General features: G+C 30.4%; 1 protein-coding gene across 2 annotated transcripts; it reads left to right on the top strand.

Moving 5' to 3' along the window:
* Positions 1 to 281: 281 nt before the first annotated feature.
* Positions 282 to 14,244, top strand: LOC108915240 (UDP-glucose 6-dehydrogenase-like). 2 transcript variants are annotated; one of them, XM_018721217.2, is made up of 8 exons: positions 282 to 466; positions 898 to 1,035; positions 2,443 to 2,638; positions 5,435 to 5,601; positions 5,662 to 5,808; positions 8,829 to 9,122; positions 12,935 to 13,090; positions 13,428 to 14,244. In XM_018721217.2, exons 1-8 carry the CDS (start codon positions 308 to 310, stop codon positions 13,602 to 13,604), a joined length of 1,434 nt encoding a protein of 477 aa, XP_018576733.1. In that variant the 5' UTR covers positions 282 to 307; the 3' UTR covers positions 13,605 to 14,244. The 2 variants fall into 2 exon arrangements, with proteins under 2 accessions (XP_018576733.1, XP_018576732.1); XM_018721216.2 differs by having other exon boundaries at positions 5,662 to 5,809; positions 8,824 to 9,122.
* Positions 14,245 to 14,764: the final 520 nt, after the last annotated feature.

Here is a 14,764-nt window from a genome sequence, read left to right as displayed (position 1 = left end):
ATTTTAAAGAAATGCTGTTTTCTAGTATTTTGCGCTTTGGATAGGTTAGAGACTTTTTATTCTACTGTTATTTTAAAATTACACAGGTACTTACTTCGTGAGAGAAAGAAATATGTTCTAATTCATGAAAATATCTGAAATTTAGTCTCCACTTTTTGCATCAGAAGTACATGTATAAAAAATACATGTAAAAGATTGTTATTTAACATAATTTCTAACTTAAATTTTCACTTTTTTTTAGCATATTTTTAATAACAACTAATTTATACCTAATTTATTTACTTAGGTACTTTAATGTGAATAACAAATGGCGATCAAAAGTATCTGTTGCTTGGGAGCTGGTTATGTTGGTGGACCAACTTGCAGTGTAATTGCATTAAAATGTCCCGAGATTAAAGTCACTGTGGTAGATTTGAGCAAGGAACGTATAGCCCAATGGAATTCTGATAAACTTCCTATTTATGAGGTATGTCATTTTTATTTATTTAATTTTACTTAGGACTTATTTGTTTTAAGGAAATATTTTTATGTTCAAAATCATGATTCTTTAAATCAATTAAATTAATGTTAGGTACTTGCATTAAGCCTGGTACACACAAATTTTGTTGATTTGTAATTTCTATAATTTATTTTCTCAAAAACAATTGATTCCCAATAAACTCAATGACATAAAAAGTGGGAGTTGTTTCATATTATATCGTATTATTTCATATTTTCTTTGTTGTCCCACAGCGATATCAGATTTCTCTTTGTTTTAAATTATGACTGTTACTTTTACGACTTACCTTATAAATTTTGCAAATTGTAATTTGTTGCAGTCAATTTTTTTATTCCTTTATAAACCTACTAAAAATTAATTTATTTGTAAACATAGGTAATGAGTTTTATTTTTTTTAGCCTGGTTTGGATGAAGTCGTCAAGTTGTGTAGAGGGAAAAACTTATTTTTTTCGAATGATGTGAGCACTGCGATTTTAGAAGCCGATTTAATATTTATTTCCGTAAATACACCAACTAAGGCCATTGGGAATGGAAAGGTCAGTATATTCAAATTTTAGTATTTAGTAATGAATATTATAGTCTTTCAGAAGTCAGTTGAACATGTATAAAAACGCCTAGCAATTAAATTTAATGTGTTTCATAGGCGTCCCTAAGATAGTTTTCCGTTAAAGGTAAAAAATTATAATAATTTGTATGTAATGTGTAGAAAATTTCTATTATATGTTCATTTGGCCAACAACATATTTTAATTATTTATGTCCTCAAACAATTTTATTATATTGATGGTAAATTTAGTTTTGTTCCATTTCAAAAGGTCTCCAAAATGCCATGTTGTAATAATTTAGTAAACAAAATATCCCTGTTATTTCTCACTTTCGCAATTGTAATAGGAATGATTAATAGAAGGTGCCTATAATAAATTAAAATTACCTGAATCACACCAAATTCCGCATTGCTGCACTGCACTGCTAGGTAATTTGTCAACCACTTGTCAACAACTGAGATTTATTGCTCAGTCGCCCAGTGCGGTTGTGTTATACGCCGTTTTCTCCCGCGCGTATTCTCAACTGGGCTAAATAAATATGGGAATAAGTTTTTCAAATATTTCAATGCCGAGTTGCTGCGTCAGCGACCGAACCTGGTACATACTGTCAACCTCTTGGTTCTCCAGTTGAGATCGGAAAGACTATACCAGTAAATCTATACGGGCCGCAAAATTTAAATGTAATAGTGGACAATATGTCACAAATCAAGAAAAATGTTGTTAAAAAATATGTCCGAGATATATCGAGATACAGGGTGTTGCATTTTGTAGGAGGTTACAATCCTTCACTAAATTAAAAATTCCTGCAGTAGTTAACGAAGTTATTTTCAATTTATTGACGTACGTATATCTTAGACTTATTTTAAATTAAAAGAACAATAATAATGACGGAGAAATAGCCCATATTTTTTTTCTTAGAAATATCAACTGAAATTAACTGTGTGTACGTTTCTAATTTTCAAAATATTCAATAGCGTTCGAATTCTAAGGTTCTTAACCTTTCTCAGTAGCCCCCCACCCTCCCATTGTCTGACAGATTTGTATATCAATTGGGTAAATTTTAAGCGATATTTAAATAAATGTTGTTTTCAACACCATGTGTCTCGAAAACGAAACGGTTTGGACCATATGTTCATAGGAACTATTTCATGAACACCCCATTAACATTTGCGGAAACCATCTCGTACAGATTCTGTTTCTCTTTCTCAGCATAGAAATCATTCCCAAAAAAACTATGTACGTCCCATGACAACTTTAAATGTGACCACTTTAATTTTCACCAGCCGTCACTGGGCGTACCAAACGGATATTAGATTCTGAACAATTATGTTAATAATTTAAATATATTATTGTTTATTGGTTGATTGAACATAAAAAACTGATGTCATGTTTTACACAGGGTAGGGCCGCAGATTTAAAATATGTCGAAGGAGCAGCCAGAATGATCGCAGATATTGCAAAAAATGATAAAATAGTCGTTGAAAAGAGCACCGTCCCTGTTAGGGCAGCGGAAAGTATAGCAAAAATTTTGATTGCTAATCAAAAACCTGGGGTCTCCTATCAGATTCTGTCAAATCCAGAATTTTTAGCAGAAGGTAAGTGTCAGAATATTTAAATAACTTTGAAATAATATTGGACAAATTTAATCTTTTTAAAAAATCAATTATGTCATGTCCCATTTTTTCAACGTCCTTGTAGATTTATTTGTCAGTTAAATCTATTTCTGTCTCATAAAAACATGTTCATAAGAAGATGACAGACAGATTTAATTGACAATTAAACTTATGTTAGACTACAAGCCCATCGGAAATTTTCAAGGGGTCATTTGACCCAGCATGAATTACTTATAAATCAATACTACCATATATAACAATAACTTTAGAAACTATGCCGTCCACCTGTCCACCAAGAGGGGTGGTTTTCGGCAAAACATTTTTGTACGGCATTTCTAAAGTATATAGGTTATACAAAAAAGTGAACTTCGACCTAATGCTGTACAAAAATAGCAATATCGGAAGCCAGGAAACTTTTGATTTTCTGAAAATTTTGGCCCGGTTTTTGGTGATTTACTACAGTACGGCATTTATATGGCAAGTTTTGGATTGATACGTAGATAACTTTTTTAGTGACGTCGTACGTATCTGCTGATACAAGGGTTAGAAATGTACGGCATCGATTCCACATGATTATTTAACTCTCCAAATAATTCTTAGCAACTATGCAGTCTGAAAATTATGGTTAATGCAAAAATTTATAAACAATTACTTGTATTTGGTAATTGAGTTTTATTTTTTTTTTCGATAAGATCATTAATTCCTGTACGGCAACCACTTTTTTGATAAAATATAACCAAAAACTATCGTACTAAATCATGGCCGGTTATAATTAATGGTACAAATTAAAAATTCGAATTAAAAAACAAAATAAATAAATTTTGAAAATTCCTTGTTATAAACTAACTAACTAAAAATGTTATACTCAAAATATTATGGCTGTAATTCACTTTTCGTAAGTAAAAAAAATAAAAAAAACAATGCCGTACATTTTTAACTAGTGGATTTTAGACAGCTGATAATATTTTTCATTAAATTTTTCTACATACAAATCGTCAGAATTATAACATAAAGAATGAAAATTGCAATGCCGTACATATTCGTTGGAACAATTCTCCGAAACTGTGTAAGTCCAAAATGAGTTTTATCTTAATTTCAAGAGAAATTTAATTTATACCGTAGAAATTATGATGGCATTGTCTTTAAGATTAAAAAAAATTGTGAATAGAGAAAATATTTTGAGAAATTTAGAAATTTAATGACGTGCAAGAAAGTATTATTTTTAAATAAATATAATAAATAATTAATTTTAACTTAATATTCATGAGAATTCCTATATAAATACTTACATTTAAAACGGTGATATATAATAATATATGTTTTGAAGTAAGAGTACCCTCGCATTTGCATATTGGCAACTTCTGTTACAATTGTTTGAACAATTTATTTATGCAAAAATGTGATGAAGCCATGAACTTTAAGATTGTCGGTTATAAACATGAATAAAACCACACAAAAATTTACACGCTGAAAAGAAAAAAGAGACAGAGAAAGAAGATGTTTTGATTATAATTTTAAAATAAAAATAATTCCAAATTTTTTTAAAAATATTCGAATGCAAATTTTTTTTATCGATTTTTTAAAAATAATTTTTTGGATTTTGAAAAAATTTTACCTGTGTACTTGTGAAAAAAATATATATACTTAAGCTTTTCAAATTTATAAAATTAATAATTTTTATATCGACGTGTTTTTTTTAACGGCATATTACTTAAAAATTATTTTACATCTTAAATAATGTTTTAGCAACAATGCCGACCATTTTTCAATGATCGGAAACAATAAGGATCAGAATAGGGATTTGCATCCGGGGTTTCTCACTCCTATATCGACAAATATGTACGGCATTACTGAAAAATATTTTTATATGATATTGAAAGTCTTATTATAGAAAGGCCGTACAGTAGTAAATAATTTGTATTAAGGAGAAAATAGTAGTAAAAATAAAATCAATTGTTGCAAGTAATACTTATTTGAAAAAATATATTTCAAGCCATTTAGAACCTTTTTTTGTATGGCATTTTGTTTTTGTTGATTATTGTTGTCAGTATTAACAAAATATATTAATGCCGTACAAAAATTTTTCACCTTGAAATCTTACTTTTCAGAGGGAAATTAATTTTCATGAAAAATGTACGGCATGGACAAAAATGTCATTATTTTATAAAATAGAATTAAAATTAGTGAATTTGTTGTTGGTTCAAATCACCCCCCATAGAAAGAAGGAAAAAAACTGATGACAAGTTCTCGAGGTCGGTTTCTGTAAAATTTGAGAAACAAGTTACACAGACACTGACAAATACTAAGATCAAAGTAATATTGTAACCTGTAGTTAGGATTTGTGTGAAGAATAAGACTGTAAATGCCTTGTTAAACAAAATAATAGTTTTGAATTACAGTCACCAGAACGTCAACGTCTATATATTGATATAAACTATTTCACAACTTCCAAATTGCCCTTAAAGTTGCTCTACTTCAGTCACAATTAAATAGTAGCAATAACTGTAGGTTTCATTAATAAATGTCTTCAAACGCAGTTTCCTAGTAGAGTGAAAAATAACAGTAATTGTGATTCAACAGGATGATTGTAACGCTACTATAAACTTTGTACCACATTGAAAAGTTTAATCATAACTTGCTACAGCAAAACACATTAAAGTAGCAGAACTTTTGCAAAAACCGTGAAAATAACTTTCAAGTGGCTGAATTGTGTTCTCGTATAAATTATTATCTACAAAATGTAGATTGTAACAATTTGTGTATAGGCGAAATTTCCAGGAACTGCAATAAATGACCTACTGAACGCAGATAGAGTTTTAATTGGTGGTGAAGAGTCTGCTGGGGGCAAAGAGGCGATAGAAAAACTGTGCAGTATTTACGAACATTGGATACCCAGAAAAAAGATTTTGACCACAAATACTTGGTCATCCGAATTGTCAAAATTGGTATGTAAACCTTATTAAAATTGTTGTGCTCTAGGCCATAACATAATAAGTTTTATTCAGGCAGCAAATGCTTTGTTAGCTCAAAGAATATCCAGTATAAATTCCTTGTCTGCAATATGTGAAGCCACTGGTGCGGATGTATCTGAGGTAGCTAGAGCTGTTGGTTTTGATTCCAGAATTGGATCGAAGTTTTTACAAGCATCAATAGGTAAATATACAAAAGCAGTAAATGTTAATATTTTTGTAAGAAGTCTTCAGGAAAATGTATACAGGGTGAGTCATTATTAATGGTACACAGCTTAATGGCAGATTGTTAACGTCAGAATATAGTGGTTGAGCCAAACTTTGCCTTAATCAATTGTTGCTACATTTCGTTCTACAGGGTGTTAAAGTTGTTTTGTTTTAAAAATTTGTAGTTTTACGTTTTTTCAGGTGGCAAATACGAATATGCAAACAGTGGTGGGGTCGCGTCTAGGGGGCGCTAGTTATACTGTCCTATATTATTCAATAATGTTTTTCAAGATTATTACAACTTGTCTTAATTTTATTACAAAAAATTTGGGAGACAAAAACAGAAATAAGAAATGGTGTACTAGAGGCATAAAAATCTCATCAGTGCGCTAAAAATAAAACTACACAGAGCTACACGCTCCGCAATTAAATGGTTTAATTGACCCTAACTATTATAAAAATTATAAAATAATATATTGTCGAGTTATTAGAGCTGCTAAAAAATTGCACTTTGATAGACTAATATTGACCTCAAAAAAATCAAACAAAAACTGCATGGAACATTATTAACTCAACAACGGGATGCATAAAAAATGTGCTTCTTCTAGTATTAATGTAAATAATTGTTTGCCGACTGACAAAAATGTTATAGCTGGAGCCTCTAATTCTTATTTTGCTAATGTTTCCAAAACTAGTATCACATTTGACTCCAAATAGTATTCGTGGTCAATGCAACATGTTATTAAGATGTTATCTGACGAGTAGAAAACAGTTTGTTAAATTTTATGGTGCTAAATCATCGGACTTAAATGTTGATATGGGTGTGCCCCAGGGTAGCGTTCTTGGACCCTTATTGTTTTTGTTATGTATTAATAATATAAATAGTTGTATATCTACTTATTTCTGCGCTTTTGCTGACGACATTACAAATGCGTCAACTAGTAAATCTGTCGAAAAAGCAATTAGTGAGTTAAATTTAAACTCTGAGTATTTATGTTAGTATTTTACATATTCTAAATTAGTCTTAAATTGTGAAAAGACGTATTGTATGCAGTTTCATACTATTCCAGCAAACTATACATGTAGTTCCCTTATAAAATTAGATAAAACATCAATTCAGCACGTATCAAATTTTAAGCTTTTGGGTATTAACATAGACTTTTCATTAAATTGGAAAGTGCACATAAATGAACTTAGTAAGAAGTGCGCCACTTGCTGCTTTGCTACACTCGTAAATCCATTGTCTAAAATATGTAATATAAATGTAGTCAAAACTTTTTATTTTTCAAAATTTGAGTCTCAGCTTAGGTATGGAGTAATTTTTTGGGCAGGTGATAATACTTCTGTGAACCGTATATTTATACAACAAAAAAGGGCTATCCGTTCAATGTATCATATTAACTATCGTGAATCTTGTAGACAAATATTTAGGGAAAAACGTATTTTAACATATTTATATTTTGGAATTACTGTGTTTTGTAAAAAAAATGTCAAGTTTTAGGAACCAAAATGCCGACCACACCTATTTTACGCGATACGGACTTGATTTGCAATATGATGCCCATCGTTTGGAATTGTATAGAGCCGATCCATATTATATTGGTACTGTTCTTTATAATAAATTAGAAATCATTAACAAGTTTTAGTAGATATATGTGTGCTGTAAGCAATTTTCTTTTAGAAAACAGCTTCTATTCGGTTAGGGAGTATTTGGAGTTTTAGTGTGTTGTTTTGTACATATCTTTTTTGTGTGTAGTTTTATTGTATTTTTCTTTTTAAAAATGTCTGTAAAATTTTTTGACATCCTATATCATTGTATGATCAACTGGATGAATAAAGATTGATTGATTGATTGATTGTATACAGGGTGATTCAGAACTTATCAAAAAAAAAAATTCTGGATGTACAGGGGACCCTCAAATACAATTTTGTAAAGAAAAAATCAGAAAGGTCAGTTCGAAATTGATTTAAAAATACACTTCTGCACGGCACTGGAAACTGGTCCAGTGTAAAACCTGACCTAGCACAATACGACCGTCATGGCGGTGTGATAAAAACGGACAAAAACTTTCGCAAGGAAAGAAATATGTAAATAGAATTTTATCGCACCTATTTCATATCAGCAAATTCAACTGCTTCTGCCGTTATTAATTAATAAAATTAATTTGTGTTTTTAAATAATAAAATCATTTGACATACCCGATGCTGCAACAGCAATTGTTCAAAATTTTATCCACTCACGTGTAAACACATTTGGGTCCGTCTTACTCACTTTCTACGAACTAACACAAATGATATCTTGCTTCACCATAACACAAATACTTCACCATAATACAAATGTTGTCTTGCTTCACCATAAATTAAAACGATATCCATCAACTCTGAGTTGCTATACACGCAAGCCATTTTTGACACTAACTACTAAAAAACTGATTTAAATAACACAGATAACAGGTAAAAACTACCGCAACGACGGATTTCAGTATTAGGAGTCACATGGCTCTCCACGCGTATTGCGAATGACGCTAGAGATTACAGTTGTCCAGCTATGTAGTGGTTTAATGTGCTATAACTTCAATAATTTTTTTCTCAGAAACTATAAGGATTTTACAATTTTTTTTTACAATATTGACTCCATTTCTCATGCCGCATCTATTCCCAAATTTTTTTGGATAAGTTGTGAATTACCCTGTATAGGTAAGTTTGGTTAAATTACAATATTTTGGACACCCCTACATGCACCTGCCCTGTGTCGGTTCTTATGCGGGACACCCTGTATACATTGCTATGACTAATTTATTAAATGTAAAATTATTTTCTAACAAGGAACATCTAATATCTTCATTTTTTAAATTTGTTGAAAAGTGTTACTTGTTTTTTGTCATATTAAAACTAATATGCTTTAAAAACTAGTAACTAGGTAGAAATTTTTCATGATCGTCGACAAACGCACTAGTTAAGCTCTATTTGATTTATGTATTTTCTCTATTGGTTTCGGTGGGAGCTGTTTCCAAAAGGACATCCTGAATTTGGTATATATATGCGAGTGTCTCAATTTGCCGGAAGTAGCGGCGTACTGGCAACAAGTAATCGACATGAACGAATATCAAAAGTCTCGTTTTACGGCAAAAATCATCGAGTCGTTGTTTAATACTGTCAGCGGAAAGAAGATATGTATATTGGGATTTGCCTTCAAAAGTAATACCGGAGATACAAGGGAGAGTCCGGCAATATACGTGGCGAAAACTTTACTTGATGAAGGGGCCTCTCTAAAAATCTATGATCCCAAGGTAACCTTTAGTTTGGAGATTAAAATGTAATTATTCAGGGAGTTCTGAAATTAGCATACAATATTTTGGCGGCACAGTCAACTATAAATAAAAGAAAAAGTTCTAAGGGAGCCACAACACTTTAAAGATGAGCTCCTGACTGCTCTTTTTTCCAGATATCACCGAAACCCTTTAATATAAAATAACAAAATTCGGAACTGAGTATTTTGCGAAAATAATATTTAAATTTTGTTAGAAGGGTGGGACAGGTTGTGAATAAATATTGGTCCAACTTTTTCATATGTGGAACTTTGAGCCAGAATTAAGTAATTTTACACAATTTTGCAGTGAAAAAGTACATTTGTATCAACTGTTTTGAAGTAAAATTCATTAAAAATTGTGTTAGACGCTAGAAATATGTGACTGGAATTTTTGAACTCACTGTCCACACACATGTTTTCAAAACCGTGATAATCGCCTTTCAAAAAAGGATATAAAAATGTTTGACACGAATTGATAAAAATAAAAACTAAATCATGCTACTGAAGTTTATAAAAAATGCCTTTTTCGGAAAAGAGCATATAAATAATTTCCTATTTGTAATTAGAGAATACAAAATATAATAGATTATCTGCACATAATGTTGTTCAATTGGCTTTAGTTTTCTTTATCTTTGTTTTTATAAGACAGGTATTTTTCTGGCTTTTTGGAATATTTTTTCAAAATATTTTCTATAAGAGCTTCTGTTTTCATTGACACTATTAATTCATAATTAGACTAGGGCGGATCTGTCGCAATATCCCAATTCTTGGATGTAAGAGGGGGCAGCTAATTTTTGCTGGAATACCTTCAGTACAACTCATATAATAAAAGTGTAGATATCTAGATCTCGGCGAGGTCCGGAACATTTTCAAAATTGCAAAAATGTTTGAAAATTTAAAAAAAAAATACCTATTTTATCTTATTTTCTTACTTATGCATTTTGGAAGAATATTGAAGAGGAAAAAAGTGTAGAATTGAATTTTATAGTATAATATACTGTAAGTTAAAAATGTTTAAATTTATTACAGATGTCGGAAAACAGCAATAATTGATGAAAAAAGGCAAAATAATCAAGGTTTTTGGATAATTTTTAAAAAATATTTTAATTGCTCCGAGGGCATTCTAATTTAAAAAATAAAAACTTTAGAGTATAATAAAATAACACACCAAATTTCATTAAAATCGGTTGGATAGTTTTCGCAAAATAAATTTTTGAAAAAAATTTTGATAAACATTTTTCGAATTTTCAAAATGTTGAGCAGCTTCAAATAAAGCATCTAGATACTTGAAATTTTTTTCAAGTAGAAAAGACCGCTCAAACTTTCAAATGTTTTGTTGGAAAATTGAAATGGTTGATTAGGATGGCCACAATAATATTTTAAAGTTAACACTCTTTCTTTATTTTTAAACTATTAGATTACATTTATCAATTTGCAATTTAGTTTTTTTTCAATAATTATAATTTTAAAGTACTCGGAAAGACGTTTCTTAAAAAGAAGAAAGTTAAATTCCGTTTCTTGGTTCTCGAGATAAAACCGGTCAGTTTATCGGCATTTACCGTTATTTTATAAACAATTTAGTAATAATCTTATTGTTAGATCCAGTGGCTTCGTTTTTCCAAGTTCTAAGCTGGAAAAGAAAATTCCATTTCCATAAGTTATCGGCAACACAGATAAATCATCGGAAAAGCTGTCGCTCGCACGCGCGAAAAGTGACTCAAAACACGAAAAGTGGAGGAGGGGGCTTTCGCTCCAAGACTGAATTTGGAAGTTCAAAATGCGAAGGTACGAACAAAATTGTATTATCTCGACTTCTAATGGATCTTTTTTTTTAATCCGATGTCTCGCGAGCCAAGGAATTCGAATATCGTAATGCCAACTGTCTAATTTGTACATATTTATTATATTTATAATGTTTATTATTATTTATGCATTAAATATACTGTATATTTTACCCTATGCTATTGCATTTTTTCACTGAAAAAATTTGTTACGTATATATTTCAACACTCTGAATATGAATGTATTTAGTTATAATTAGTATTATTATTTAAATAATTTTTATTTAAACAAATTAAAAAAAATATTTGGAAATTAATTTTTTTGTCAAGTACAGATAAAATTAAGAAAAAATAGTGCTTTAAAATTATAATTTTTGGAAAAAACTAAATTGCAAATTGATAAATGTAATCTAATTATTGTTAAAAAATAAAAAAAATAGTGTTAACTTTAAAAATTTACTGTGGCCGTCCTAATCAACCGATTTCAATTTTTTAAAAACCATTTGAAAGGTTAAGCAGTATTTTCTTTGTGAAAAAATTTTCAAGTAAATAGATGCTTTATTTGAGGCTGTGCAACATTTCAAAAATTCGAAAATTTTTATTTTTTTTATTATTTTGCGAAAACTATCGAACCGATTTTAATGAAATTTGTTGTGTTGTTTTATTATACTCTAAAGTTTTTTTTTTATCAAAATTAGAATGCCCCCGGAGCAATTATAATATTTTAAAAAAAATTATCCAAAAAACTTGATTATTTTGCCTTTTTTCATCAACTATTACTCTTTTGCAAGATCGGTAATAAATTTAAACGTTTTTAACTTACAGTATATTGTGCAAAATTCAATTCTAAAACTTTTTTCCTCCTCAATATTCTTCCAAAATGCATAGGTTCCAAAATATAGTAAAAAACTCCTATAAAATAGGTATTTTTTGATTTTTTTAAATCTCGCCCAGATTTAGGGATCTACATTCTTTTTTATGAGTTGTACTGAAGGTAATCCAGAAAAGAATTTCCTTGCCCCCTCTCACATTCACCTCAAAAATTATCTGCCCTGTTCTAAATATTTTGTGACATAACAATTTTTACTATCCAAAGGAGTACTTGTTTACTGCTAAATTGTCTAAAAAATATAATATTTGAGTAGAAAAAATGTTTTAGCTAAATTAACCATAACCCTTCCACTTAATTGATTAAAATTTAGAGAGTATTTTTCAACCATTAGATTTGCAACCTAAGAATAATACCAATTTCAATTGTTTTATCTCGAACAATTACGGAGATATCTGTTAACTCATTAGAAGACTATTTTTCGCCTATATTCAAATAAATTTTTCTTTTGTTAAATAAATATATTGCACACTAATTTCAGATCAATCTGTACAAAGATTATTTCTTAGATTAGATTTTCGAATGTTTGAATAAAACAGACATAAAAAAATGGTTTGTTCCATAGATGAGACCTATACCATCTTATGTATTTGGACCTTCAAAAACCGATCTGTCATGGAAAGAGTTTCCTGATCTTTCAATATTCTTTTCTTTGTCATTAAACCAACCATAAAACCTAAAAAGCAGCCAATACTCTGCATTCAGTAGGTTTTTCCTTAGGTATAACCTTGGAAACGAGTCGACGCAATATATTCGTACTGCTTGTTGCTTATTTTGGGTATTCAAAGACCCAATGAAACTTTGCAACTCTTCAGCTACGGGTGAACAACATAAAGTCACCAAAAAATGTGCCATGAGACTCATGAGTATTTTCCAGGGCTAAGGCCAAGGAGAGAAATACTGAATGTAGGGTTTTTGGTGCTTTTTATGTTTAGGGAGGTTTTCAGCAATTAAAAGGAAATGAAGAGTGATGGAACATTTTCCAGATAGAATCGGTCTCTAGATATCCAAGTACATGGGTCCAATCCTTGAAACATACCACTTTTTTGTGTGCTTGTAAGATTAATGTATCAAGAAGTTAATTTATCACAAAACAGGTAATAACTTACAAGTACTATTTAGGTTGAAGAAATCAGAATATTCGAGGACTTGACTCATCCAACAATTTGCGAATCACCGGAAGATGTTCGGAAAAACGTCTTGGTCTGTAAGGATGCTTATACTGCATCAGAAGGATGCCATGCAGTTGTTGTTTGTACCGAATGGGCTGAATTCACGGTAGGTTATCTTTCGTCTGCACTAGGTGTTGCGGGTATAATTTAATGCCGATACAGCCATCGGAGTAGTTGTTTCTCGCAACACTGACAAATTAAAACATTGTCTCGCCCTCTGTGGATGGCAGTCGTGCAACAAGTAACTGCAATATAGCAGGTGGCTTCCTACTGTAGCCTGACACAGTTGGGAGCCAGCACGATAGATGCGGCCATTTGCACTCCCGCGTACAATATTTTTCGTCTCATTTCAATTTTTGTAAGACTGTTATAAAAACGTAGCAGTATTATTTAAATATATTTTTTTAATAGCAAGTTTAATTGATTCAATATTTGAATTTCAGACGTTGGATTACAATAAAATTTATGAACGTATGATGAAACCAGCATATATTTTTGACGGTAGGAAGATGTTGGATCACGAAGCTCTTATAAATATTGGATACCACGTCCAAACTATAGGCAAACAGCTTGGAAAGCCTCTAGTTACGAGAAGTTGGAGCACAAATTCGATCGCATAAGATTTCTCCCTAAATAAATTTTGATAAAAGATTACATACTACCAAAGAAATCTTTTTAACTGTAAAACTTTGTTGTTTGTACAATTTTTGCTGATTTAGACAGGTCTGGACTCGGTAGAATTTGTTAAAAGGTCACACAAATTCAAGAAAATATTAAACGTGTTTACACTTATAAAATAATTCTGAATACATAAAAAGGGCATGTAATTTGTTGTATGTACTTAAGTTTTGAGATGCAGACGGCTGCATATTTTATGGAACAATTATACTAAAATACAAATATGTATTAATCTAAGAGATATCCAAAACAAATATTGTAAAAGTGAACATTATTTTGTATAAAATAACATATTCCACTATTTTTATTTTCTATGTTTAGTTTTCAAGACATCACATGCATTTAATAGATTTTTAAGGAGCAATAAACTTAAACTAGTAAGTAAGTATAAGAAATATAAAAGATACTTAACCATGGATTGAAAAATCAATTCTGTTAAATAAATATCAAAATATCAGTTAACTGATAAAAAAGAAACATTTTATGAACAAAAATTTCATTTGCCATGATTTTAAGAATGTGATAAAAAATTGCATTGTACATAAAACATAAAGACACTAATAAATATTTTATTATATTCAATTATGTAATTTTTAATTCCCTTCCCTATAAATATTGAATTTAAGGTGCAAGAAATAAAGAAAAATATGAAAAAAAAAATGTTTTTCACGGAGAAACTCGGAAGTGGCGTGAAATGCGTCTCCCGAAACTGATCGGCGGTCGCTCTGCTGTCAGCATCGGGCTGTCCAGATATCGTGAGTTGCTTGTAGCGTTTGGAGCGGTTTGCGGCTGTTGAATTGGAAACATAGGTAAAAATTTCGATTTCCGCCAAGCGTCTTCTGATTCATCTTCTGCTTCACAGCCAGCTAGGTATCTTCCAAAATCGGCACTTACTTTTGGATGACTTTTCCTCACGTAGAGATTCGAAAATTGAGTTTAATTCAAATCACTCCTTCGTTGTTTAAAGTGCATAAATGTCATTAAAAATAAAAGATTAAACTCGATAATTCTTTAATACAGTTAAAACAAAAGGTGATGAAAACAATTACTTACAAAATGAGGCAAACGCTTTCATACTACATACATATTACAATCTATTCTC

The sequence above is a fragment of the Anoplophora glabripennis genome, unplaced genomic scaffold (assembly GCF_000390285.2).
Source record: "Anoplophora glabripennis isolate ALB-LARVAE unplaced genomic scaffold, Agla_2.0 scaffold915, whole genome shotgun sequence".
In the NCBI taxonomy this organism is placed as follows: Eukaryota; Metazoa; Arthropoda; class Insecta; order Coleoptera; family Cerambycidae; genus Anoplophora; species Anoplophora glabripennis.
The sequence above is the reverse complement of the archived record's forward strand: the minus strand, read 5'-3'. Positions and strand labels throughout refer to the sequence as shown.

Excerpts from the sequence above, each read along its gene's own strand:
- LOC108915240 (XM_018721216.2), top strand. The coding sequence starts at position 308 with ATGGCGATCAAAAGTATCTGTTGCTTGGGAGCTGGTTATGTTGGTGGA. Across the intron at positions 5,602-5,661 it reads CATCCGAATTGTCAAAATTG|GCAGCAAATGCTTTGTTAGC; the intron begins GTATGTAAACCT and ends AGTTTTATTCAG. Across the intron at positions 13,091-13,427 it reads CCGAATGGGCTGAATTCACG|ACGTTGGATTACAATAAAAT; the intron begins GTAGGTTATCTT and ends TTTGAATTTCAG.